Raw genomic sequence first — 23,930 nt, 5'->3', positions numbered from 1 at the left:
AGTCCGCTACTAGGACGTACGCTATCGTGGCCCTCTAGGCGGCAAAGAGCTCCTTTTTACCGTCGAAGGGTTGTCCTATAGGGAGACGCTTCCGCTACGTCTAGGGAGCTGCTAGAGCCGCGGTATCAGTCGTTGGAGCCTAGGCGTTTACTACCGTGGGGGCGTTCATAGTCTAAGCTACAGCAATCTAGGCTATACGAAGTTCCTCAATGGTTGCGTTCTAACGTACGATCGTCTCCTATAAGAGTTGGAAGTGCTCGCGGACCCAATCCAGGTCCGGGACCTACGGGACGCCTAGGTTGTTCATAGTAGCGTCCGGCCTGCTCGGTGCCGACGTCGAAACGCTTAGCGTACTACTCTCGTCTATACCTGAAAGTAATAGCTGCTCTATTTGTGTGAAGGTAGTTGAATTGTAATGTGCTGGCCTTATAGCGTTTGTAGATAAGCGTACGATGTTCTATTCAACTACCTTAAGGAAAGGAAAAGGAGAAGTACAGGCTACGGTCCTTGTACACAGAGTTTTCAGGGGCTCGCGGAGTGGGTTCGGGCCGACGTTATTCCGGGCGCGAGGCGGGCCCGCCACGGGTCCGCCCTAGGGCCGCCGCGGATCCTGGGCGCAGCCCCCACATACCTAGCCTGGGTACAGCCCGGTCTGTAACAATATTCTACTATATTATAGAATATATCCTCTTCTTTACTTTATAGAGCTAGAGGCTCTATAGGCAGAGATACCTTATAGTCGCTTTATAGAGCTAGGTACTCTATAGGCGGAGAAGCCTTATATTCGCTTTATAGAGCTAGGTACTCTATAGACGGAGAAGCCTTATATTCGCTCCTAGAGGCGGTACTTCGTAGGATAGCCATTGCTAGCCTAAGGTCCCTAGATGCTCTACTAGTCTTTGGAAAAGCACTAGAATTATCGACTAGACCTCTGTTTCTATTATCACTTCTGTTTATAAGCTCTTTCTATAGCTAAGCCTATAGTTCCAATGACATCTTAGGGGTCAAGAGTCTACCCTACGCCTATGTTTCCCCTACCCCTAAGTCTTGACTTAGTAGTATACTTTTATACTTAGGAACTATAATAGTGATGGACTCTAGCGTTGGTCCTTTGTACTTAAGTTCGTAGAGCGTTTAGAGAATCGACCTAGCGTCCTAGGTCTCTTCAACCCCCTTGTCTAGGTGCTCTGCTATATCCTTGATAATAGTAACTTTGTAAGCTAGAAGCTCTTCCTTACCTAGATAGTAAAAGGTCCTCTTATTAAACGTTACGTTCCTTATCACTATAACCTTGTCGAGCTTAGGCATCTAGATACGATAAATGTTGGATGCTCTATACCTAACTAGGTACCTAATTCGCCTATATAGCTGTACTTTAAATTCTCTCTTCCAATACCTAGCTTTATACTCCTTATCTAAGGGGTATACTCTATAGCTATATACGAAGATCCTAGATTAGTCGGGGTATAGATTCGCTATTAGCGTTTAGTAGAAGGTTGGTTCCTACTAACGAAAGTAATTTTTAAACTAAGAGTAGAGTATCTCGTTAAAGCTCTAAAGACTATAAGTATAGCTAGGCGAAATAGTATATAAGAAGGCTACTACCTTTATACCCTTTGGCTAGAGCTTCGTAGGTAGGTTCGTGTTAATAAGCATCTTTATACTCTTTAGTTATAAGACTTGTCCTATATGCTCTAACGTTCTATTTGGCTACGGTATATATATTGGCGTAAGCTCTAAGTCGATACCTTCGTTGTATACCTAGAGCTAGTAAGTTATTGGTTAACGATCTTCTAATGTAATGACTTCTATATCGTTGTCCTAGTAGATTTTATAGACGTTAAGTCCTTATTGCCGTTTAACCTAGTATTCAAAAGCTCTAATAGTGTTGAAGAGCTCGGTTTAACCTTTGTTAGAGAGTGTAAAAGCCTAGATCCGTCCATTAAATTCGTCCTTGATTATAAAGAGGTACTAGGATCTATTAAACCTAGGAGGGAATGAGAAGAGGTCCTAGGAGATACGCTAGAACGGCTATAAGGTACGATACTTTGTCTTATAAAGCGTATTATATTCCTTAATGTATAATAGAGCGTATACCTTATATTCGATCGTCGACGTTCCTTAGATCTTAATGTTCTTTGTGCTCTATACTAATGCCTAAAGAGCTCTTTGACCTAGATATCTAGATCTCTTATACTAAAGCTCCTCGGTATCTTCTCTCTCTCGAGGCGTATATAACGTATATAACCTCGTATCATCTTTATAAACAACTATATTCATTGTTACTAGGCCTATAAAGCTCTATAAAGGTTAGAGAGTATAAAAGTAAGAGGATATAACGTGCTAGCCTTATAGCGTCTACAGATAAGCGTACGATGTTCTATTCAACTACTTTAAGGAGAGAAAAGGAGAAGTACAGGCTACGGTTCTCGTGTATAGAGTTTTTAGGGGCTCGTATACAAGGGGCTTAGGCCGATGTTATTCTAGGCGCGAGGCGGGTCCGCCTTAGGCCCGTGGTAGGCCCGTTATAGGACCGCTATAGATCCTAGGCGTAGCCCTATATATCTAGCCTAGGTATAGCCCAGTCTATAACATACCCCCCCCTTCCCGGATAGGGAGCTAGTTTAGGGTATACGTAGCGTAGCGCCAAGCGTAGATCTAGCGTAGTGTAGGGTCGATTATAGCGAACGTCGATGTCCAACTTGGTATTTAGGTAGCTTAGCGCTACTGCCTATAATCCTACTGCCTAGTCGTAGGTTATTTATTTACCTCGCTCTTGTAGAACGCTAATTGGCCTCTTCTTCGTTCTATACTCTCCTCTATAGCAATTATATCGTATAAGGTATACCTACTAATCGAGTACGACAGACCCCCTACCTATTGCCAATAAAACCCCTCCCCTTATACGAACTCGCTCTCTATGTTCTCTTCTCGTTTCTAGTGTACGCCTTCTCCCTACTTCTACGACTTTGTCTTCCTTCTACTTGTATATCGACATTTCTCTCTTTATCCTACTTCGCGTACGTTCCTCATTTATTGCGCTTCTATCCTATATATATCTTCCGCCCTTTATATTTTTTCTTGCCTCCTATTCGCTTTGTCGAGTATTTACCTTATATATTGTCGGCCTCTTTTTATATAAGCTATATAGTCGTCTAGCGTCTATACTCCTATTGTATTGGCCCTATCGTCGTTATTATATATCTAACTACTTTACTAACTGTATTCGCTATACTTCTATTTTACACTCGACTTATCCTATAATCTTTTCTCTTTATACTCGCTTAGTCCCCTAGCCGCCTCCTTTAGATATATAGCTTATATATATTCTATCTACTTACTTCGCCCTCTACAATAGCTTTCTATTTCCTTTACGATTCTAATACGTTCTTAAGACTTACCTACTATAATGTCGGTAGTAGTCGCTTCTCTTAGAGATAGTAGCGAAGGACGTCGTCCTAGAGGGGACGACAACTAAGATTGCAATATACATTACCCTATATTAGGCCTACTTCGGCCTTGGACTAGAAGCTAATAGTATCCTAGACAAAACTGTAACAACCGTAGTAACTCCTCTTATTATACTATTAGTAGCTATATCGTAGAAGGAGATTCTAACAATAAGGATAACGCTCTCCTAAAGGAGGAGAGAGATATCTACCTCAATTGTATTGAGCAACTTCTTTGTAGTAACTTAGTAGATTATATTCAAAGCTAGGGAAAAAGCTACTTAGAATATACCAAAGCCTATACTAAGTGCCATTAGGATCTAATACTCTAGGCGACAAACGTCTCTCTATACGTTAGTCTAAAACATTTAGTTAAGTTTTATATCGACAACTAAGTCGTCGCTAAGCCTACCTAGAAGAAGACTAAGACCAAGCTAGCCTATTATACTATCTTAACGCTATAATTTAGTACTTTTATATATAGCTTCTATAATGCGATTGGTATAGCCCTATAGTATCGGTCTCCGACGTACTCTACCTTTGTACCTAACATGCTTCTAGCCCCCTCTTTATCTCCTTCGACCCTAGGCCAACGAGGAGCCTTGGTTTTGTACTAGGCTCCTTAGGACAACCTCGCTATATAGCATTATAGCCGCCTAGTTAAGTATATAGCATAATATCTCGATTCCTTCTAGTAAGAGAATCGATATATCGCAGAGGCTATTTACATTATAGTATAGTCTTAGGCAACCGTCCTAGAAACGAATTTACACTTTATAAACTATATTATTGCGTTTACTGCCCCCTTGCCTATCTATACCCCTTGAAGGTCCTATCCCCGCTACTCTCCCTATATACGTTCCCCCGCCTATAATCTACACTATAGTCGACGCCCTTCCTTCCTAGTAGAGGACGTACTATACGCTTGTCAAACGTATATATAGCCCTCGCCTTAGACCCTTTACGTCGCCGCTCTACCCTTTTATATACCTACTCCGCCTATATACCTATTCGAAGATAAGGAAGAGATTACCGATATAGGTCCTATTATAGACCCTAAATAAATGACGCCGCTAGTACGTCCCATTGTTTTTTTGTATATAGTTCCGTTCTATCTAAGTTTAGGAGGATGACTAGACTTAGGTGTATTATAGTTTTCCTACGTCTATATAGTTGTATTTGTCTAAGTAGCTAGTCTTTGTAGGGTAGTCTATATATAAATACAACGTTTCCTTTTCCTTCTCTAGTTTAATACTAGCCTATCATTGTATTATACGTCTCTCTACTCCTATTCGAACTCGTTAAGTATAGCAATCTCTAGGAAGTTCTCTAAAGGCTCCTACATTGGTTTATTATAACCTATCTACTTAACGTATATATCATAGTTGTTCTCTCTCCCTTTTACGTTCTAAGCTTTAAGGATCGCCTCTACCCTATATTCCTATTAGGGAATACCCTCCTCCGATATAACCTATATAGAGTCTAGTCTTTTATCTATAACTTTCTACAAAGGGAGTAGGTTGGAAGCCGCTTACTCAACTAAGTCAATATAGAAGGTCGAGTATAAACCGCTTAGTATATCAAGCGTCACTGTTAGCGAGGTCGGTACTACAACTACCTTATACTTAGTATTTAGCTAGTCGAGCTTCTTACTAAGGTAGTTCGTCTTTATATTATATAAAGAGAGCTATACCTCGTCCTCTATCTAGAACCTCTTAGCTAGGTGGCAAGAGCGGTTTACATTCGTCTACTACCGCTACTATATATATGTAATAGCTGCTTAGGTCTACTCTATCTTCTCCTTTAGATAATAGAGGAACCTAGCGACGCGATCTTCTAGAGATGCTATAGGCGCTATTAGGATCGTAATAAGCTATATAAGGCTTATATTAAACCTATAGAGGAGGTAGTTCGAGCTTACTCCGGTTATAGACAAGTCCCTATTATTAAGTATAAACTAGTAGACTAGAAGATATTTAGGCTAGTTGTACTATATAAAGGAGACGAAGATTTGGAGGATTGCCTATACCTCTTAGTTGACCTACTCTGTCCCTCTATCTATCTAGGGATAGTAAGAAGTCGACAAGAGTTGCTTTACCCCTACCGCTTTATATAACGCGGTCTAGAACCTACTTAGCTAGTCCGACCTATAGTCGGTTATAATTTAGGTCGAGAACCTATAGAAACGCTACTATATATTATAGAATCGAAGGGTATACTCTTCTACTCCTATCGAGTATATTGCTTTGAGCTATATATATTTAGAAAGACGATTAATAATTATTATAAAGTAGCTAGGCGCTCCTTCGTCTCTTATAGGAAGGTTAGTTATAAAGTTAATAGAGATCTGTTTCCAAAAGCGATTAGGGATAGGCAAGGGTTATAGAAGCCTTTGATATAATTGTCGAGAGATCTTACTCTAGTAGCACTAATTGTAGTTCTTAATAAACCGCTTTACATTGGACGATATAAGGTCCTAGTAATAATTTCTCTAAAGCATTTTAAATAGCCTATTATACCTTAGGTATCCCGATATAGCTAAGTTATAAATCTGCTAGATGATCGTAGTGGTTAAGGGCTCCTATATAAAGAGCTAGAGATGGCTATAGAACTAGAGCGCGCTTTATATATTAAAGGAGTAGTCTACGATCTAGGTCTATACTATATTCGTCTCCTTAGGAAACTTCCGAGCTTTATTGTAAACGGCTTAGAGCTAGTGAATATAGTGCTTGTCTTCGACAAAACCTTCGTTTTATAAGGTAGTAAGCTACTTATTCTCAAAGAGCGTTTCTCCTATAGGTAGCCTAGCCTCCTCCTATATATTAGTCTAATATACTTTAATTAGGGAAAGTAGCTAGGCGATACGCTAGTTGTCTTTAGGCTTATCCTACTTACGCTAGGAGAGCGTATTAGGGCACGAGGCCTAGGATCCTAGCCAATACTTTAGCTTAAAGTTGAATAAAGAGAGTGTCTCCGCCTATCTAGCCTATCGTTCGCTAATTAGATATAGCTAAGTAAAGTACTTAAGATTCTTATAGTTGGTTAAGATAGTGAAGGGGGCTACTACGCTTCGAAGCTTTGTCGACTAGGCCTTAAGGTATAAGATAATAGCTAATAGCTCTTTATTGTAGATAGTATAGTTGCATTTAGTAGAGCTCAGTTTTATAGAGTGGTAGGCTATAGGGTAAAGGACCCTATCCTCCCCCTACTAAGACAAGTACCTACTAAGTGCTATACTAGAATAGTCTACTTCTACGATTGTCTTCCTCTTAAGATCCTACTAGGCGAAGATCGGCTCCGATATAAATATAGCCTTAAGTATATCGAAGGCCTCCTATTCCTCCTTGCCCTAGTGGAATAGGACATTTTTATAGGTAAGACATATCAATAGGGCTACCTTCTTGAAGAAGTTAGGGATAAAGTCGTGATAGAAGTTAGTAAACCTAAGGAAGCTCTATACTCCTTAGACTCTATAGGGTACCTTTTATTTGCGAATAGCCTTAATCTTCTTAGGGTCGGGGCGAATATAGACTCCTACCTCTATAATATACCCTAGGTACTTAACTTCCTTTACTATAAACGTATACTTCTTAAGGTCTAGGTTGAGGCCTATATCCCTCAGCCTCTAGAGGACCTTATATATCTTCTTTATATAGTTCTTCTAGCTCCTACTTAAATACACTAAGACATCGTCAAGGTACACCGTTATATAGTCCTCTAGCATTAGGCCAAGGGCGTTGTTAATATATCTCTAGAACGTTATAGAAGTATCTATAAGCCTAAAAGGGTAGACTAGCCACTTAAATAGCTTAAACCTCGTATAAAACACTATAAGGTACTCGTCCCCCTTAGCTATCCGGATACAATAGAAGGTAGCTCTAACGTCTAGCTTTGTAAACTATTTGGCCCTAGCTAGGGACCAAAGAGTCTCCTTAATTAAAGGGAATAGGTACTAGTCCTATTTAATGATCTTGTTTAGGGCCTAATAATCTATATAGAACCTCTATCCCCCTTTTAGCTTCTTTATAAGGAGGACTAGGGCAGCTACTAATAAAGAGCTTACCTAGATCTATCCCTTGTCTATTAGGTCTACGACCTACTTCTAAATCTCTAGGAGGTAGTCCCTTAGCATATTGTACAAAGGTCCCTATAGAAGCTTAGAAGGTTTCTTGTCTAGGCCTATCTTAAGACGGATATAATGGTCGGCCTCCCCCCAATAGGAAGGTAGACTGTTCGCCTTTTCTTTATCGAAGAGGTTGGCGAAGTCTTGTAGCTCCTTTAGTAGAGCGATCTTCGGGTCTAGGTCAGCGTTAGGCTAAGAGACGGCTACCCCTAGTATAGTAGTTATCTTACGGATACTAGTGACGAGGAACGTGTCTTAAGCTCTTTTAGACTTCTTCTTTTATACTCTATAAGCTAAGCCTACGAATATCGCGCCTATAATTAGGGTAGTATTAGTTTCTTTCCACTATAAGAAGCACTTATATACCTATAAGCTGCTTTACGAATTGATAGTAAGGACTTTGTTAGCTAGGTCTAGTATAATCCTATAGTAGTTTATTTAAAGGAGCCTTAGAATAACGTTGTAGGCTAGTCCTAGGACTATATAGAATATAGTAGTATTAATTCACCTATTAATATCCATTACGGCCTAGGCGATATATATAATTTTCTTTATAATTTATACCCCTTTAACTACAACGCCTAGGGTATAGGGAGTCGATAGGCTTATTTGCTTGATCTCTAACCGCTAATATACTCTTTCGCTAATAGCTCTATAGCTCTAGTACCTACTATTTATTTATATATTTATAAAACCAAAGGAGTTTAGGAAAATAGGGATTAGAAAAAGTAGCTTATCTATTCTTTCTCTAATCTCTATAAACTCGTTCTATAAACGGCTAGGTCCTTTCGACCCCTGTACAAGACTTTGTATAGGGGCTACTCTTTTCCCTCCTTCTCTTTAGAGAAGGAGTCCTCCTCTACCTATTCCTTAGCCTCTAGCTTATTGATATCGACCTAAGGAGCTAGCCTCTTAGCTAGGGTAAAGGGATAGGTGGCTATAAAATAACCTTGGCGCCTATAACGGATATAGGCTCTAGCCTATTGACGTGCTATATATACTTCGTTGCTTACCTACTTCGCCTATAGTACGTTTATACTTCGCTTTCCTCTATTCTACTACTATTTTCCTCTATAGCCCTTGTTAGCTCCCCCCTAGATAGAGGCAATATAGGCTACATTGATCTTGATTATTAGTATATCTTTGTCTATATCCTTCTCTATATCTATATTGGGCCTAGGTCGCTTACCCTAGGACCGCTAATATTGTTCCTCTAGACGAAGGGCCTCTAGGTCGGTAGCGATCTTATAGTATTTTGCAATAGCTATAGTATAGTCGTTCTATAGAACCCCTTGTCCTACTACGATATACTTCAACTTTAGGGAAAGGCATCGTTATAGTCTGATAAGTTGTACTTCGTTGCTCTAATTGAGTTCTCTAACCTTCGATAGCTTCGCCTTAAAGTGAATAAAGAAGGAGGAGAATAGCTCGTTGTCTCCCTAGCGAAATATATCTAGCTTCGTCAAGGCTATAATCTATTTATAGAGGTCTATATAAATAGTCGCAAAGTACTCGAGGAACGCTCCTAGATTATAATTGTAGTAGAGCCTTCCTAACTTATAGAAGGCTATAACCTTAGCCTAAACTCCTTAGCTAAGGTTCCCCTAAATGAACATCTACTAGTTGTAGAGGCCTCCGATAAAGTCCTAGTCTACTACTAGGATATACGCTATTGTAGCCCTCTAGGCGGCAAAGAGTTCCTTTTTACCGTCGAAGGGTTGTCCTATAGGGAGGCGCTTCTATTGCGTCCTAGGAGCTACTAAAGCTATAGCGTTAATCGTCGAAGCCGGGGCGTAGGCTACTATAGGGGTGTTTATAGTCTAAGCTATAGCGATCTAAGCTATATAGAGTTCCTCGATAGTTATATTCTACTATACGATCGTTTTCTACAAGACTTAGAAGTGTTTGTAGACCTAGTCTAGGTCTAGAACCTATAGGACGCCTAGGTTGTTTATAGTAGCGTCTAGTCCGCTCGATACTAGTATCGAAACGCCTAGTGTACTGCTCTCGTCTACGTCTAGAAGCAACAATTGCTCTATCTGCCTAAAGGTAGTTGAACTATAATATGCTAGCCTTATAGCGTCTATAGATAAGCGTACGATGTTCTATTCAACTACCTTAAGGAGAGAAAAGGAGAAGTACAGGCTACGGTTCTCGCGTATAGAGTTTTTAAGGGCTCGCGTATAGGGGGCTCGGGCCGATATTATTCCGGGCGCGAGGCGGGTCCGCCTTAGGCCTATGGCAGGCCCGTCATAGGACCGCTATAGATCCTAGGCGTAGCCCTATATACCTAGCCCGGGTATAGCCCGGTCTATAATAGAGGAAAGGTTCTTCGATTCGAGGAAAACTACATTAAACTTATAAACCAACTACTTAATCTTTATACTCTTCTTAAGCGTTTTGTACTATAGAGAGTAGTCTAGACCTAAATACTAGATGCCAACTATATATAGAGTGGTCTTCGATATAATGTTGGTATAAAAGCCTTCTACTATAGTAATGTTCTTTAAGTAGAGGTCTATAGTTCCTTTCCCCTACTCTCTATCTAATACTCCTTTTATAATACGCTCTCCTCTTCTTAAAATAAGAAAAGTGGTAGTGCCTACTTCTATATAGTCACTGTCTCTTAATAGTACGAAGGTACTAGGAACTAGGAGCTTCTTATCGTTGACGATATATAAAGCGGTATAGTTGTCAAGGAGAATGCTCTAAGAGAGCTAGTAGGTAATAGTAGTCGAAAATATAAACAAGTAGTAAGCTCCTTCGTCTAGGAGGCTTAGGTCGATAACAGTATAGACGACCTTGTTAGAAGAAGCTGACTTAGAGTTCCTCTACTCTATAGAGCTAGAGCTATACCGCTTTTAGAGGCTCTCCTAAAGGGAATTCCACTTTAGTTCGTTGAGGCGCTCTCTAATCTTAGTAATCTATACTTCTAAAAGCTTATAGTAGCCCTTCTCTACCCTAGTGATTACCGTCTAGAGAAACTAATACTCTATTAGCTTCTACCTATACTTGCCATTGGCCTTGTAAAGGTATAAATAGAGCTTTAAGCTATAAGAGCCTATATTATCTATAGAACTATTACCTTAAGCTACTTTTAAAGAAGTAAATGCGCTATAGTCGAGCCCCTTAGTGGTGGTGTTGTCGATCTAAATGCTAAGGCGAGCGCCTAGCTCTTTAAGAGTAGGAATTGGGCGCCTCTAGGCTTCGAGTGCCTCGATCTTAGAGAGCTGGTGACGAGCCTAGTCTAGGGCGATCTAGTGACCGACTACCTCGATAAGGTATTTAGATACTCTAGGTCCGACTACTTTAGGGATATCGAAGCTTTTTATATATAAATATACTTTGTTCTAAGAGTGGTACTACTTATATAGGTTGATATCTACTCTATATACCTCTTATAGTACCGTTATATATTGTCGAGTAGCTAAATCTTTAACGAGAGTATTAAAAGGTATAAGCTATTTACAAAGCTTGTAAATAAGAGCTTAGAGACTATTGAGTCTAGTATTCGAAATAACGATATATATAGCGTTAAGTAGAGGTCGGTGAATAGAGCGTATAATCCACTAGAGGATAAATGAATATAACTTTATTTTACTCTCCTAGATAACTATAAGTATAAGGTATTCCTTATATATAGCTTTAAGCTTAGTAGTAACCTCTTATTTAGTAGGAGCTAAGGCTTAGCCTATAAGGATACCTAATTCCTTAGCGTACTTCTTATAAAGCTCTTCGACTACTTTATCCTCCGAAGGAACTTTCGGTCGCTTATTTTAAAGCTCGTTGGAAGCATCTAGATCATATTCGTCTTAGATGCCATTGCTCGTAGCTATAAGCTTAAGCTCTATAAACTACTTGGTCCAATCTATATAGGACTGGAGTATAATGGTTGAGCTACTCTCGGTAGTCATTATATTGAGGTATAAAGCGTAAGAAAAGGAGAGAGAGAGAGAGAGCTTACTATAGGTTACTAGCTACGTACAATTATAGAGCGCCTAGGCTTATAATTGACATGCTATAGCGAGCTACGAGGTGTAGATACAACGGTAGGATCGTAGTAGAGCATCGGGATACAAAGAGAGTGCGTTGTTCCAGTATAAAGGAGAGCTAAAGACTGAACAGAGCGTGGTATATATATATCTAGGAGTGGAGAAGCTATGGCCAGTGCGCTGTGCCAAGCTCTGAGCCCCTTACCCCTGACGTGACAAGTGCAGATGGCTGATTAGATGTCTTGTTGGGCCACTGGATCTCGGATATGTCTTTTGGCTCTGGTAGTACTGGCGCTGCTTCTTGAATCGAGGGTGATGAAGAAGGTTGTGAGATATATCACACGCTCTTTAATGCATTTACAGTTGGAACGCTCCTTATCTGACGGCAACACCACTTTCTCGAGTCTGGTCACCATTTGGTAATCTTTCCCACCTTGGGTGCCCCTGTCTTTGGCCGCTTGGGCCGACACCCTCGGGGAGGGACCAATCCGCGTACCACATGTCGAGCAAGAGGGATGAAGGAACCGAAAAGGCCTCCTAATCGGCTGTATTTGGCTCCTGGAAAGAGTGAGTTCATCGCTGTGGTTGTGCGCGGAGGAGGCACCGGGCCGGGTTGATCACCTGTGGAGACTTTCGAAGGCTCTGACAATCCCCTGACTTTACCCCAAACCCCATTCCAGCCAAGACAGCTTCTCCGCACGGTGCTGCGGAGCTGCTCCATCGTCCCGGGACCGTTGCCCTCATTCCCCGTCCGGCCCCTGGCCGGAGCTACACGAATCCGGAAATGCGGAAGGCCACTCCGGAGGACAGCGCAGCAGTTTCCTGCGCGGCATGGAGTCGCGTAAGGGGGTATAAACCGTGACGGCGGACCAATTTTCGTCCACGATGCAGTGATCCCTTCCCAAGTTCTCGGTAGACTCTAATTTGTTTTTCATTGCCCTTACCCTCTGAGCCTCCACACCGACTGAAGACAGGGAGCGCACCATCATTCAATCTCACACCTCCCTCCCTCCCGGCTCGCCGCCGCATCTCACCACCCCAAACTCACCATGAAGCCGCAAATCCTCCTCAGCACAGCCCTCCTCGCCACCGGCGCGGCCGCCATCGGGCCCGCCAGCCCCTCCCTAGGGCGGCGCCTCAAGGGCAAGCCGGAGAAGCTGGCCAACTGGCGCTGGCCGAACCCCTTCACCTCGGCCAAGCACAGCCAATTCGCGCCGGCGTGCACCGCCGAGCGCGCCTTCCCCGCGCAGGAGTTCATCCTGGACGACCTGTCCGACCACCCGCCGCGGGGCCTGCTGCCGTACCGCGAGGCGCTCAAGGAGGTCTTCTCCTCGCGCGAGTACCCCGGCAGCTGGGACGGCATCGACCCGCACGGCTACGACCGCAACCTGCTGCTCATGGCGTACACGGACGTGCCGCTGGCCGTGCGCGAGTGGATCGAGGCGCAGGAGCGCGGGGACGGCGGGCCCGGAAAGGGCCTGTTTGCCGTCTTCCGCCGGCCCAAGGAGGGGTATGATGTCCTTTCGCCCATCCGGGTGCCGGAGGAGGTGCCCGTCAGCGAGGAGTGGCGGGCGAGGGACGATGGGCGGGTCGTGGTCTTCGCGCCGGGCGCGCTGCATGAGGTGCTGCCGCTCTGGGTCGCCGAGGGGAGTGAGTGCGAGGGTAGGTGGCTTTCATCTTCGTTTCTGGGCCGGGCCTCTGGGGGAGCGGAGGTTGGAAGAGGAGAGTTTGCTAACGGTGCTGGCTTTGCAGAGTCGCTTCGCGATCTCACCAAGTACAGCGCCGATCTGGTCGACGGCGGCGTGGTTGCCTACCCGGTGCACCACAGCACTCCGCAGCGGGCGCGGAACAAGCGGGATATCGAGTTCCGCGTCAAGGCTGAGGTGCTGAAGAAGAAGGAGGAGGGCGAGGATGCCGCCGAGACGGCGACGACCACGGCCACGGCGGAGAAAGTCGAGAAGACGGGAGAATCGGAGACGGCCAAGTCCGAAGCAGCGGCCGAGACCAAGAGCGCCGAGCGGGACGAGCTATAGAGCAGTTCGGACGAGAGGAGTAAGGGAAACCAAAAAGGCTATGTATTATCCACGGAGTTGGCTTCCAGGGCATGTTGTGTCGGTCGTCATGGTGTTCGAGGCGTGGCATACTATGTGCATAGAAGCTTGCTGAGGCAGTCTGCAAGTTTTGGCGACTTACCCACGCGCACCTGCCGCGTTCCCGTGCGACTGCAATGGCCTTCGGCTCACCGCTGTCGCTGATGTACGGTTGAACATAGAATGCAGGAACGACTGGGCGGTCCCTGTCCCGGCCCGGTGATGCCGTGCAGGTGTGTTTTTTTCTGTGGCAGGCATGGGTGGGCATGCCGCCGAAGCCCGATCAGCAAGGTCTTATTATTCTCAAGAGACAGAAAACGCCTGAGCGCTCTCGGTGAGTCGCGGGGAGTAGCAGAGCGAGCAACAGCGCCAAGTATGATTTTATGGCACGCCGTATATCCAGATGGTCCAGATCGGCCGCAACAACCACATCCCGCGATGGGCGCCCGGCTCGGTGCTCAGCTACGTCGTGTGCCACGAGACATTCCCGTCCCTGCAGCACGCGGCCTACGCGAGCTGGGGGCTCGTCCAGGGCATCGCCCTGTGGAGGGGCGCGGGGGTCCCCTTCCACCATGTGACGCGCGACTGGCCCGCCACGTTCCGGGTGGTCTACCTCGACGAGCCGCCCACGCCGTCGTACACCGCGATCGCGCGCAGCTTCTACCCCAGCAACGAGCCGCCCGCCAACCGCACGCTCTATGTCTTCGGCAGAGCCTTCGAGCCGGCCCACGTCAACAGCATGGCCTCCCTGATGGCCCACGAGCTGGGCCACATCATGGGCCTGCGCCACGAGCTCAACGTCCCGGGGGAGGAGCTCGTCGAGGACTGGTCGGCCACCTGGATGAACCCCAACCCTCGCAGCATCATGGTCCGCTCCGGGATCCTGCGGCCGCCCTGGACCGTCCAGCCGTCCGACGTGGTCGGCGTCCGGACGTTCTACGCCGCGCCCATCGTCGAGATTGAGGGACGGCAACTCGTCGACTTCGTGCCGATCAATTCCGTGTACCAAGCCTTTTCCCTTTAGAAGGCGGCATGACGGGGAAGCCTGGCCAACCATGTGCTCGGCCGGGTTCGGAGGTTTGGGTTCCTGGCGTCGAGAGTTGAGAGGGAGGATTGCTGCTGTGGGCCCTAGGGCGAGTCGGCATCTTCGTGGTTCAAAAGGGGTCTGTCGGGACGAGGGTTGGCAGGATACGAAGGTTACCAGCGAAGCATGAAGGGGGACAAGGGCTTGCACACATTTTAATGAGGGATATCGTTTCACAGCGCATCAAACACCATCGGTTTTTGAACTGCAAAGTTCCGCGGCCCTCGGAGTCGCCATTGTAGGTTTTTATTTCTCAGCCATCCCTCGGCGCCCGCAGCTAGGATAAACACTTGAGTATAACACGACGGCGAATCGCGAAGAACAGAGGGTCCTAATGGTATCCTTCCATGCTGCTATTCGAACGTCAAGTGCAGGGCTGGATATTGAGTCTGCCGCAGCATCCTGATTCTGACAAGCAAATGGAGCAGAAAGTTGAAGAAACGGTGAATTGGTGTCAACGAATGATGGGACTAACGCCGTCTCCATCGGCTGCGGCAGACCGGCCGCGTTTTCGATCTGGGGACAAAACACGAGGAAAACACGAGCAATAAGCTTCATCTTCCGGGTTGTGGAAAGCAACAGATAGATTCCATGGAGTACGGATTACACACAAGGCCTTGATCTTGAGCCGCGCTTTGGTTGCTGATTGGCGCACTCCGGAGGTGTAGATGGGGTGAATTGACAAACGGTGATGTCACCGCTGCCACATCCCGCTTTCGAGCCTGTTATTGTTGCTGTGTATGTGCCTGAACTGGTTCTTGAATCTTGGCGGGTCGAATACAGTCCCAAATCGGCCATCGAAATACCTAGGGTCGCTGCGCGGCTTCCTGTGCAAGCATCAGCGGTTTCGTCTGCGCTCCTCATTGCACCGATTCCCGTGGCTCCGTTAGGGGGCAGGCTCAGGTTGAGACCAACGTCCGGTTGAGAGGCACTCCTCCACGAATCAGCATCTTTCTTCTCTTAAGCTCCAGAATGGCTTCGCGACATCTCCCAGCGCTGCTCCAGCGGGGATTCGCTGCCTCCCGCGGCAGCCGGCCGTCCATGCTCAGGCCCTTCTCGACAACTGCTCGACAGCTCACCAAGGCGACCCATCCCCGCGTGCCGGCCGAGCAGTCCAAGATCATGCTCGAGGACGACCACGGCTTCGGCTTCGTCCGACACAACACGCGCCCTCCCAAGCCGCGCAAAGTCGGCGTCACCGAGATCAGAGGGCCCTACTACTCGGCCATGGGCAAGCACTATCTGAAGGACGTGCTCGAGACGTGAGTGCCCCGAAGACAAATACCGCTACGCAGCCGAACACCGCTGACAGATCACATACACCATCCAGCATGGGCCACCACATCGACGGGCTCAAGTTTGCCGGCGGCTCGTTCGCGCTGTTCCCCGAGGACAAACTGCGCGAACTGATCGAGCTGGCCCACGAGCACGGTGTCTACGTGTCGACGGTAAGCTCAACTTCTACCCGTTGCTCCCTACGTCAGCCTGTTAGGTATACCAAGCTCCTAACCCCACCCCACCCCCAACCCCAGGGCGGCTGGATCGAGCACCTCCTGACGCAGTCGGACCCGGCCACGGCGATCCCGCGCTACCTCAAGAAGTGCAAGGCCCTGCACTTCGACGTAGTCGAAGTCTCGACGGGCTTCCTGTCGCTGCCGCCGGACGACTTCGTGCGGCTGGTCGAGCGCGTGCAGGCGGAGGGGCTGACGGCCAAGCCGGAGATTGGCATCCAGTTCGGCGCGGGCGGCGACACGGACGCGGCCGAGCTCGAGGCCCTCAGCCGCAGCGGCGGCGGCGGCGGCGGCGGCACCTCGGACCCGAGCAAGCTGGTCGAGCTGGGCCGCCGCTTCGTCGACCAGCTCGGCGTCGAGCGCGTCATGATCGAGAGCGAGGGCATCACGGAGAACGTCAGGGCCTGGCGCACCGACGTCGTCCGCCAGGTGCTGCGCGGCCTGCCGCAGGAGAAGGTCATGTTCGAGGCGGCGGAGCCCAGGGTGTTCAATTGGTATGTGCGCGAGTTCGGCGCCGATGTGAACCTGTTTGTGGACCACTCGCAGATTGTGCAGCTGAGCTGCCTGAGGGAGGGGATCTGGGGAATGAGCGACACGTTTGGGAAGGTGGCCACGTTTCGATAAGGGATTGAAGGGGAGAAAGGGAGGGTTCGGAGCTAGGAGATGTAGCTTGCTTAGAGCTGGGCCTATTAGTATCGCCCTGAGGACCGTCTTTCCGCTCTGCAGGCTACCGTTGGAGCAAAGGACGCTCCTGAGGTGAGAGAACAGGGGGCGTTGTGACTGACTGTTGTGTCTTGTAACTATAACTGAACCTCACTTGGACGTTGGTCAAGTGACACAAGGGAGATGTAATTCGGAGATGGTAAAGGGGACAAAACAAGGGTGAAATCAGGTCGGTTCCCTTGGGCCTGTGCGGATTTGACTCGGGAGTTTACATGAAAACAGACGACGCCTCGAAGAATCGTCGGTCAGGGAGCCATTCAAGGGTAGGCTTCAGCCACGCTTGTTCAGGTGACTTGAGTGCGGTCGGGGCGCAACTCAGGGCTTTTATCACAGTAACTAACAGATAGTAGGAAGATTCGTTGAAGACCAAGCATCTGCTGGGCCACCGAAAATGTCTCAGGCCGGCCGGTCGTGTGGGGGAGGCATGGTGGTGTTTTGGGAAGGAGCTGCCGCTCACGCAATTTCTGGGAGGGCTGACGAACACGGCTAAACAGGAAGCGACCGCCCATCACAACCCAACCCTGACAGTACCTGAGTCTTGTTTCCCGAGACTCTGTCTGCCCCGGGGGCTCCCTCACTCCTCTCCTTCCCTGAGTTGAACACAGTATCTCGGCTTCCTCAAGATTGCCCCAGGTTCCCGAATCCAAGAGATCAACAACCACTTTCAGGTCTCTGGCCGTCCTTGGCATCGCCAACCTCGTCCTCAGTGGTATTATCACCGCGTTTCCTCTGCATCGACCCTGTCTTGTGCGCTAGCGAGAACATGAAGGCCAACAAGGCAAAGGCACTCGAGGCCGCAAACGCTATCCTGAGTGCATCGCAGTACAAAGACCGTACTGCCCACTCCAGCTCGGGAGCGAGCTCCTCGAGCGAGAAAAGAGACTTCCGCAACCTCTCCACAAGCTGAGAATGCCCAGTAAGCAATGGGACACCGCTGACGGTTCCTCGCACAGAGCACTCACCTCATCAGTAGCTGCATCCCCAAGCGTCTCGGGCAACCTCGCGAGCAACACGTTCTGAACGATGGCCGAAGTGATGGTAACGCCGTAGATGGTGCCCATGGACCGGATTAAGTACACCGTTGAGGTGGCGACCGCTTGCTCTGCTCAATCGTCAGTGTCCTTTCTTTCCGTTCCAGTCTCTCGGGTCTCCCTACCCCTGTGCTCAAAGAGGGACACGAAGCTAAAGAGCACGCTCGGATTTGTCAGACCAAGCCCCAGATTCGCTGGCACCAGATATACAAATTCCTTCCACCGACTCCCCGACATTCCCATCGTCAGGGCAAGTAGATTGCCCAGCAGCATCGTGGCGGTGCCAAGGCGGACGTTCAGACACAGCGGGTAACCACGATGCATGAGCGTGCCGGCAAGAACACCACCAACCGGAGTCGCGAGTGACGGAATGATCAACCGAAAGCCTGCTTCGGATGGCGAGTCGCCGCGGACGGCCTGAAAGTACAGCGGCACCATGAACATATACTGAGCACAAGCGTCAGCTGGGCACTGGGCATTGCGCGTGAAGAGGAGGGTGGCGGGGCACTCACGGCGTACGCTGCCATGCCGGAGAACACGTTGGTCAGCTGGACAGCGGTGGGCTGCCAGCCTCTCAGCATCCTCAGCGGGATCATGGGGATTGCCTTGGTCGTGGCTTCAACCGCAACGAACACGAGCAACAAGACCACACTCCCCATCAGCGAGCCGATCACAACCGGGCTTGCCCAGGGGAAGTCATTGCCGCCCAGGCTCAGCCCCAGGAGCTGGGCGACCAGACCGAGGACCAGAACCACAGCTCCTGCGAGATCTAGATGCCGCAGAGCAGACAGAAGCGGACGCTTCGCTTCCAGCGTTGGGACCATGCGTGGGGGATTCTCCAGGACAAGGTAACCGACGACAAGGGCAAGCACTGACACCGGAACCTGAAGCAGAAAACAAAAACGCCATCCGATGCTCTCCGCAATTACACCTCCAAGCGACGCCCCCAACACAGCACCGAACCCGACGAGGATGTTCTGCATGGCCTGGTACATGCCCCTCTTCTTGAAGGGAATCATGTCCGAGTTGATCACGGTCGCTGCACATTTGTTTTGCGTTTTCAGCAAGCAGCATATAAGGTAGGACCGATTGCGAGTTGCACTCACCCATCGTGATTAGCCCGCCGCCTCCGAAGCCAGTGACGGCTCGCATAATGTTCAGCACCAACATGCTCTCAGCCACCGAGCATCCGAAACAGCCGACCATGAAAGTCACTGTTGATATGAAGAAGCATATCCGCCGCCCGAACATGTCGGAGAACCGGCCATACAGCGGCTGGAACGCCGTGCTCGTGATCAAGCACGACGTCGTCAGCCATGCGGCGTCGTTGGCGGCGTGGAAGTCGGAGCTGATGGCGGCATACGTCGAGGCTGTGATGGTACCGTCGAACCCCGAGAGGAACACGTTGGCCCACAGGGCTGTCGAGCCGCACATGTCAGCACGGTGAACAGTATGCCGCCCTCTCCTCTGTCCTTGCTGCCCACATACCTGTTTCAATCCACCAGAAGCCTGGTGACGGTCGCCATAAGTCGTCGTCCACGGCATTGGGTGAGGTCACGTATGCAGGCTTCTGCGCCTCCGCCCCTAGGAGGGGAGTTGTCTCGTCTACCTCTTGGACTGAGACCGTCGCACTTTGGGTACGGCTGTGTTCTGCGCCGTCACGGGCCATTGAGTCTCAATTGAGTCGGCAAGGCCGAGATACAAGCTGTACTTGATGGGCCTCTGAACCTTAGCGGTGGACTCGCCCCGAGACGGCGTGGAGAGACTCCAGTGGTGAACCCGAGTGAGAGTGGGAGGCCGAGCGGCCAAACGACACCGCGCCCCTCCGCCATCGGCAGAGTTGAGTTGCTACGGGCCAGATCGACAAGCCGCTGCGACCTTGGGTTTGACCTGCAGGAAAGAGTGGAGACTCGGCTAGAGATAGGGCCGGAAGACTGCCCTTCACCTGCCGCCGCCCGAAAGAACGCCTGACCGTAAAACGGTACTCGGTCGACCTTTCATTGGCTCCCAATTTTTGCTCCCAATCACGCCAGCAGTGTCCTTCCAATATCCTTCATTCTCACACTCCCAAACTCACCTCTCTGCAACTCGGCAGGCAGAGCTTGCGTCGGCTTCGGCGAGAAAACCGGCTCGACCAGGCCCTTACCCTTGTCCGGCCTCATGCGCTTGCCACCGCGGATGCCGCGTGACGATGCTGCATGCGGCTGTGGGGCAGTGTTTTCCTTGGCAGTCCGTCAACAAGATCTGGACCGTGGGAAGATAACGTTAAATCATCTGATGGATCATATAACGTTATCATGAACATCGACCTTGGTACAGATGTACTATTCAGCCCTCCTCAAGACATTCATTGTCGTGTGTTCGTATACTGCTTCTGTCCGGTCTTCATTGTTGTCGTGAAGGCGAGGCCACCACCTTCCAGGGTGTGATTGTGTTGGATGTTCTCCGAAGGCAACTGCACGATCCGATTGGCGCTCGTTTCGGTGTATGTGCATTAGCTCATGAACTTCCGCGTTCCCCGCACTTGTCCGAGCGTCCCTCGTTGGGCGTGATCCCCAAGGACGGATACTTGGAGAGGTTTCGACTCTCCCGTCAAGCACCAACCGCAATATCCTTCCTCGTAGATCTTGTACGAGGGTTCTTGCGTGGAGCTTCCTATCTGAGTGTACCCTACTGGATGCATGGCTACGTTGGATATGGCGGAAACTGAGCAATGCCGCCGGCCAGTCACTTTTGAGCCGCCCCTTGGGCCTGGCGAGCCTGGCTATACAATCTCATTCATGCATAACGAACCCTTCGGTGGACGGACGTCGATGAGCCGCGCTGACCCCCACGGCCCGGTTATGGCTAAAGAGGTCCCGCCAAGACTAATTTCGGAGGTTACCGCTTACAAGTATTTACAAATCGCCAAGGGGTTGACAACTTCGAGGAATATCAACAACGAACAATCGCAAAGACTCGTCGCAACAACTTCACGAAACCTCAACCAAATCGAAAAACAAGAAAACCAAGATAACCCGCACCCTAACCTTAACCCCCATCCTAACTATAACCCGAACCCTAACCAGCGGGGGGCTGGCGCCGCCCCCCGTACCCCCGGCGAACTAACTGCTTGGCGATAGTGCAAACGCCTTGGCGATCGTGGCTGCGTAAAAACGTTGTAAAAACATTGCCGACAATTGGCCGAAATTAGTCTTGGCGGGACCTCTTTAGCCATCAGCCACGGCCCACCATGAACTGTTTACTCCAGCGAACCAATCATGGAACGAGGGATTACGTGAAATGGGGGCGCCCACCATCGCAGCATGCGGGCGCTCACGTGTAGCCTGCACTTACACAATGTACAGAGGACAGTCTCGCCCCTGAGCAGCATGAGCGCCGGGCCTGGACTCGACAGGCTCGAGGTTGCGTTTAGTAGCGCACCATCGCGCTTGAGGCTGAGGACGTCTGAGCAGGCAATCTGAGCTACAAGACCCTTGACTGTGCCGCGCCACAGTAAGTGGTGAAGCGAAGCTTGGCAGGGCCGGGGCCGGAGCCGATGCCGCCAGCGCTGCCCACCGTAGCCGACGACCGCCCGAGCCAGCCAGCCGCCTATCCGACCGGCTACGCCGGGCAATCCGACCGGCCGCGCCGAAGCCTACGACGGCTGACGCCGTCTCGGCTTACGGCGCTGGCTCGGTCGGATTGCTTCCGGCGTTGGCACGGTCTGGGCTGGCTCGGCCCGGTCGTCGGCATGGTATAGCGGCTCGGCTCGCCCGCCCGCTCACCACTTCCTGTCTCGTAGTCCAGTGTCTTGTACTAAACCAAACAAACCGTATATACAGAGCTGCAATATAGAGCCGAAACTGCGTAGAATAGAGATCCATTTGTATAACAGAGCTATCGAATATATAATATATATAGCAGCTTCAAATATGATGGCTACGTCGAATATATAGCGGCTTCAAATATAACGGCTATATTGAACAAATAGCGGCTTCAAATATAACGCGATATAGCGGCGATGAAGCACAGTTGGGTTGGATGCTCTAGGACTTCAAAGAGGCCGCCTAGCCGGCCATTCCACACTATCTCGTACACCGGTACCCGCTCCTACTCCTACTAGCGGAATATATCCTTGTACTTCTGCACTAGCCGGCCCTTTATATACTCTAGGCAGCCTAGCCGCTACCGGCACTGCCCGTTCTACACCATTTCGTACATCGGCACCCGCTTCCGCTCCTACTAGCAGAACATATCTTTGTACTTCTATACTAGCCGGCCCTTTATACACTCTAGGCAGCCTAGCCGCTACTAGCACTGCCTATTCTACACCATCTCGTATACCGGCACCCGCTCCTACTCCCACTAGTGGAACGTATCTTTGTACTTCTATACCAGCTGGCCCTTTATACACTCTGGGTAGCCTAGCCGCTACTACGGATCTAGGCATTGTAGATGTCTTCCTCCGCCACTGCCTCTAGGGCTAGCGAGCCTTGCTATAGCGTAGCGCTATAGATATCCTCGTCGAAATCTTCCTATATAGGAGAATCGGCCTATATAAGATCCTACGGCTTGATATACTAGGGCAGGCGCTAGGCGATATCCTCGGCTTAGGCGATATAGTTAGCGTTGGCTATTACCCTTAGCGCTAAGAGGTTAAACGCGATATCGAATATAATGCCTTACAAGGACTTAATACGGCTAACCGCTATATACGTAAGCCTAGGCTAGAAATCCTTATCTAAGATGTTAAGTACCGCCTTGTCGAGTATAGTGCTTTAAGACTTATATACTATAATAGTATATATAATCGTCAAAGGGAATTATATATAGATGTAGGTAGAATAGCTATATAAGAAATTATAGTAGGACCAGAAGATGGGGACTACGTTGGCAAGATTGGGCTAGCCTCTAAAGTAGGGAGGGCTAGTATAACTGTCGAACTTGACTAATACAATAAAAGGGGGCTCGGCTCTTAGGTTGGTGCTAGTCTTCTATATAAAGTTATAGATTATACCGATAGCACTATTAACAAGGCTAGCGCTAGTCTAGATATTCTCTATCAATATAACCTATACGCCTAGTATAAGTAGGATCTTCTTATATAGGTTGCTAGCGTTGGTAGCCTCTACCTCGTTCGCCTAGGGCCTAGTATTGTCGGTAATAGCGGAGTAGTATAAGCGCTTTAAGCCCTTAAGGTATATAAGGTTATAATCGTTGACACTAGCATTGTATAGATAGATTTAGAGGGCGTCGTTAAAGCTTACTACCTTTTACATTAATAGAGCCAACTAAATATAGGTAGAAAGTAAGCGCCATTGCTATATAGTCGGGTTATTGTACTATAGACCTTCTAATATATCCTTAAACCTAGCCTACTCGGTACTCTACTACTTTACGACCTCCTTGAGCTCAACGGTATAGTCGAACGCTAGATATACGTTATAGCCGACTACCTTAGTAGCACTTAGGTTCGCTATATTGGTAAACAATAGCTTCTTAGCAATAGGGGGCAGTTGGAAAAAGTCGCTAATCAGTATTATATACCGACTACTAAATAGCTTATTACGATAGCGAGGCTAGACCTTGTCTATCTAAGAGCTGATCACTATAAGTATATATAAGCCGATTATAGACTTCTCGTTAATAATAAAGTACTTAAAGTGCTTGAGATTAGCCTATAGGTTACTTAACTCAGTAGCATTGAGTATATCGATCTCGCCCCTCCTATTGACTAGTAGCTATAGTAACGAATAGATCGTACTACCGTTAATATTGTTTGCCGCTATATCTATAGGAGTAGCGTAGACTACTGGGGATAGCTTGTCGCGAGCCTATACTAGTTGATTAAGCTAGGCAGAGAGGAGGCGGATAATATATGACTTGCCGGTGCTGCTATAGCTATCGACCTAAAGAAGAATAGAAGCCGGATCCTCGCTATACAA

General features: G+C 48.4%; 5 protein-coding genes across 5 annotated transcripts; 3 read left to right on the top strand and 2 right to left on the bottom strand.

Annotated features, from left to right (window-relative positions):
• The first annotated feature begins 12,520 nt into the window (after nucleotides 1-12,520).
• On the top strand, nucleotides 12,521-13,700 carry THITE_2110984 (uncharacterized protein). The gene is made up of 2 exons (XM_003650977.1): nucleotides 12,521-13,226; nucleotides 13,317-13,700. The coding sequence occupies exons 1-2, from the start codon at nucleotides 12,614-12,616 to the stop codon at nucleotides 13,595-13,597; spliced, it is 894 nt and encodes a 297-aa protein (XP_003651025.1). The 5' UTR covers nucleotides 12,521-12,613; the 3' UTR covers nucleotides 13,598-13,700.
• A 357-nt stretch (nucleotides 13,701-14,057) lies between these two features.
• Nucleotides 14,058-14,678, top strand: THITE_2039369 (uncharacterized protein; the record flags this gene model as incomplete). The annotated part of the gene is made up of 1 exon (XM_003650976.1): nucleotides 14,058-14,678. The coding sequence occupies one exon, from the start codon at nucleotides 14,058-14,060 to the stop codon at nucleotides 14,676-14,678; it is 621 nt and encodes a 206-aa protein (XP_003651024.1).
• A 1,032-nt stretch (nucleotides 14,679-15,710) lies between these two features.
• THITE_2126993 (uncharacterized protein) lies at nucleotides 15,711-16,873 on the top strand (the record flags this gene model as incomplete). Its single annotated transcript, XM_003650975.1, has 3 exons — nucleotides 15,711-16,000; nucleotides 16,051-16,186; nucleotides 16,271-16,873. 3 exons carry the CDS (start codon nucleotides 15,711-15,713, stop codon nucleotides 16,871-16,873), a joined length of 1,029 nt encoding a protein of 342 aa, XP_003651023.1.
• Nucleotides 16,874-17,250: 377 nt separating this feature from the next.
• THITE_2110980 (uncharacterized protein) lies at nucleotides 17,251-19,936 on the bottom strand. The gene is made up of 6 exons (XM_003650974.1): nucleotides 19,492-19,936; nucleotides 19,110-19,421; nucleotides 18,516-19,042; nucleotides 18,129-18,450; nucleotides 17,935-18,074; nucleotides 17,251-17,875 (listed from the first exon to the last, which is right to left on the bottom strand). The coding sequence occupies exons 1-6, from the start codon at nucleotides 19,670-19,672 to the stop codon at nucleotides 17,624-17,626; spliced, it is 1,734 nt and encodes a 577-aa protein (XP_003651022.1). The 5' UTR covers nucleotides 19,673-19,936; the 3' UTR covers nucleotides 17,251-17,623.
• Nucleotides 19,937-23,375: 3,439 nt separating this feature from the next.
• Nucleotides 23,376-23,564, bottom strand: THITE_48913 (uncharacterized protein; the record flags this gene model as incomplete). Its single annotated transcript, XM_003650973.1, has 1 exon — nucleotides 23,376-23,564. A coding segment is annotated over one exon (189 nt), but the record flags the coding sequence as incomplete, so codon positions are not given.
• Nucleotides 23,565-23,930: the final 366 nt, after the last annotated feature.

The sequence above is a fragment of the Thermothielavioides terrestris genome, chromosome 1, assembly GCF_000226115.1.
Source record: "Thermothielavioides terrestris NRRL 8126 chromosome 1, complete sequence".
Classification (NCBI taxonomy): domain Eukaryota; kingdom Fungi; phylum Ascomycota; class Sordariomycetes; order Sordariales; family Chaetomiaceae; genus Thermothielavioides; species Thermothielavioides terrestris.
Note: the sequence above shows the minus strand (reverse complement) of the source record. Positions and strands in the feature narration are given on the sequence as shown.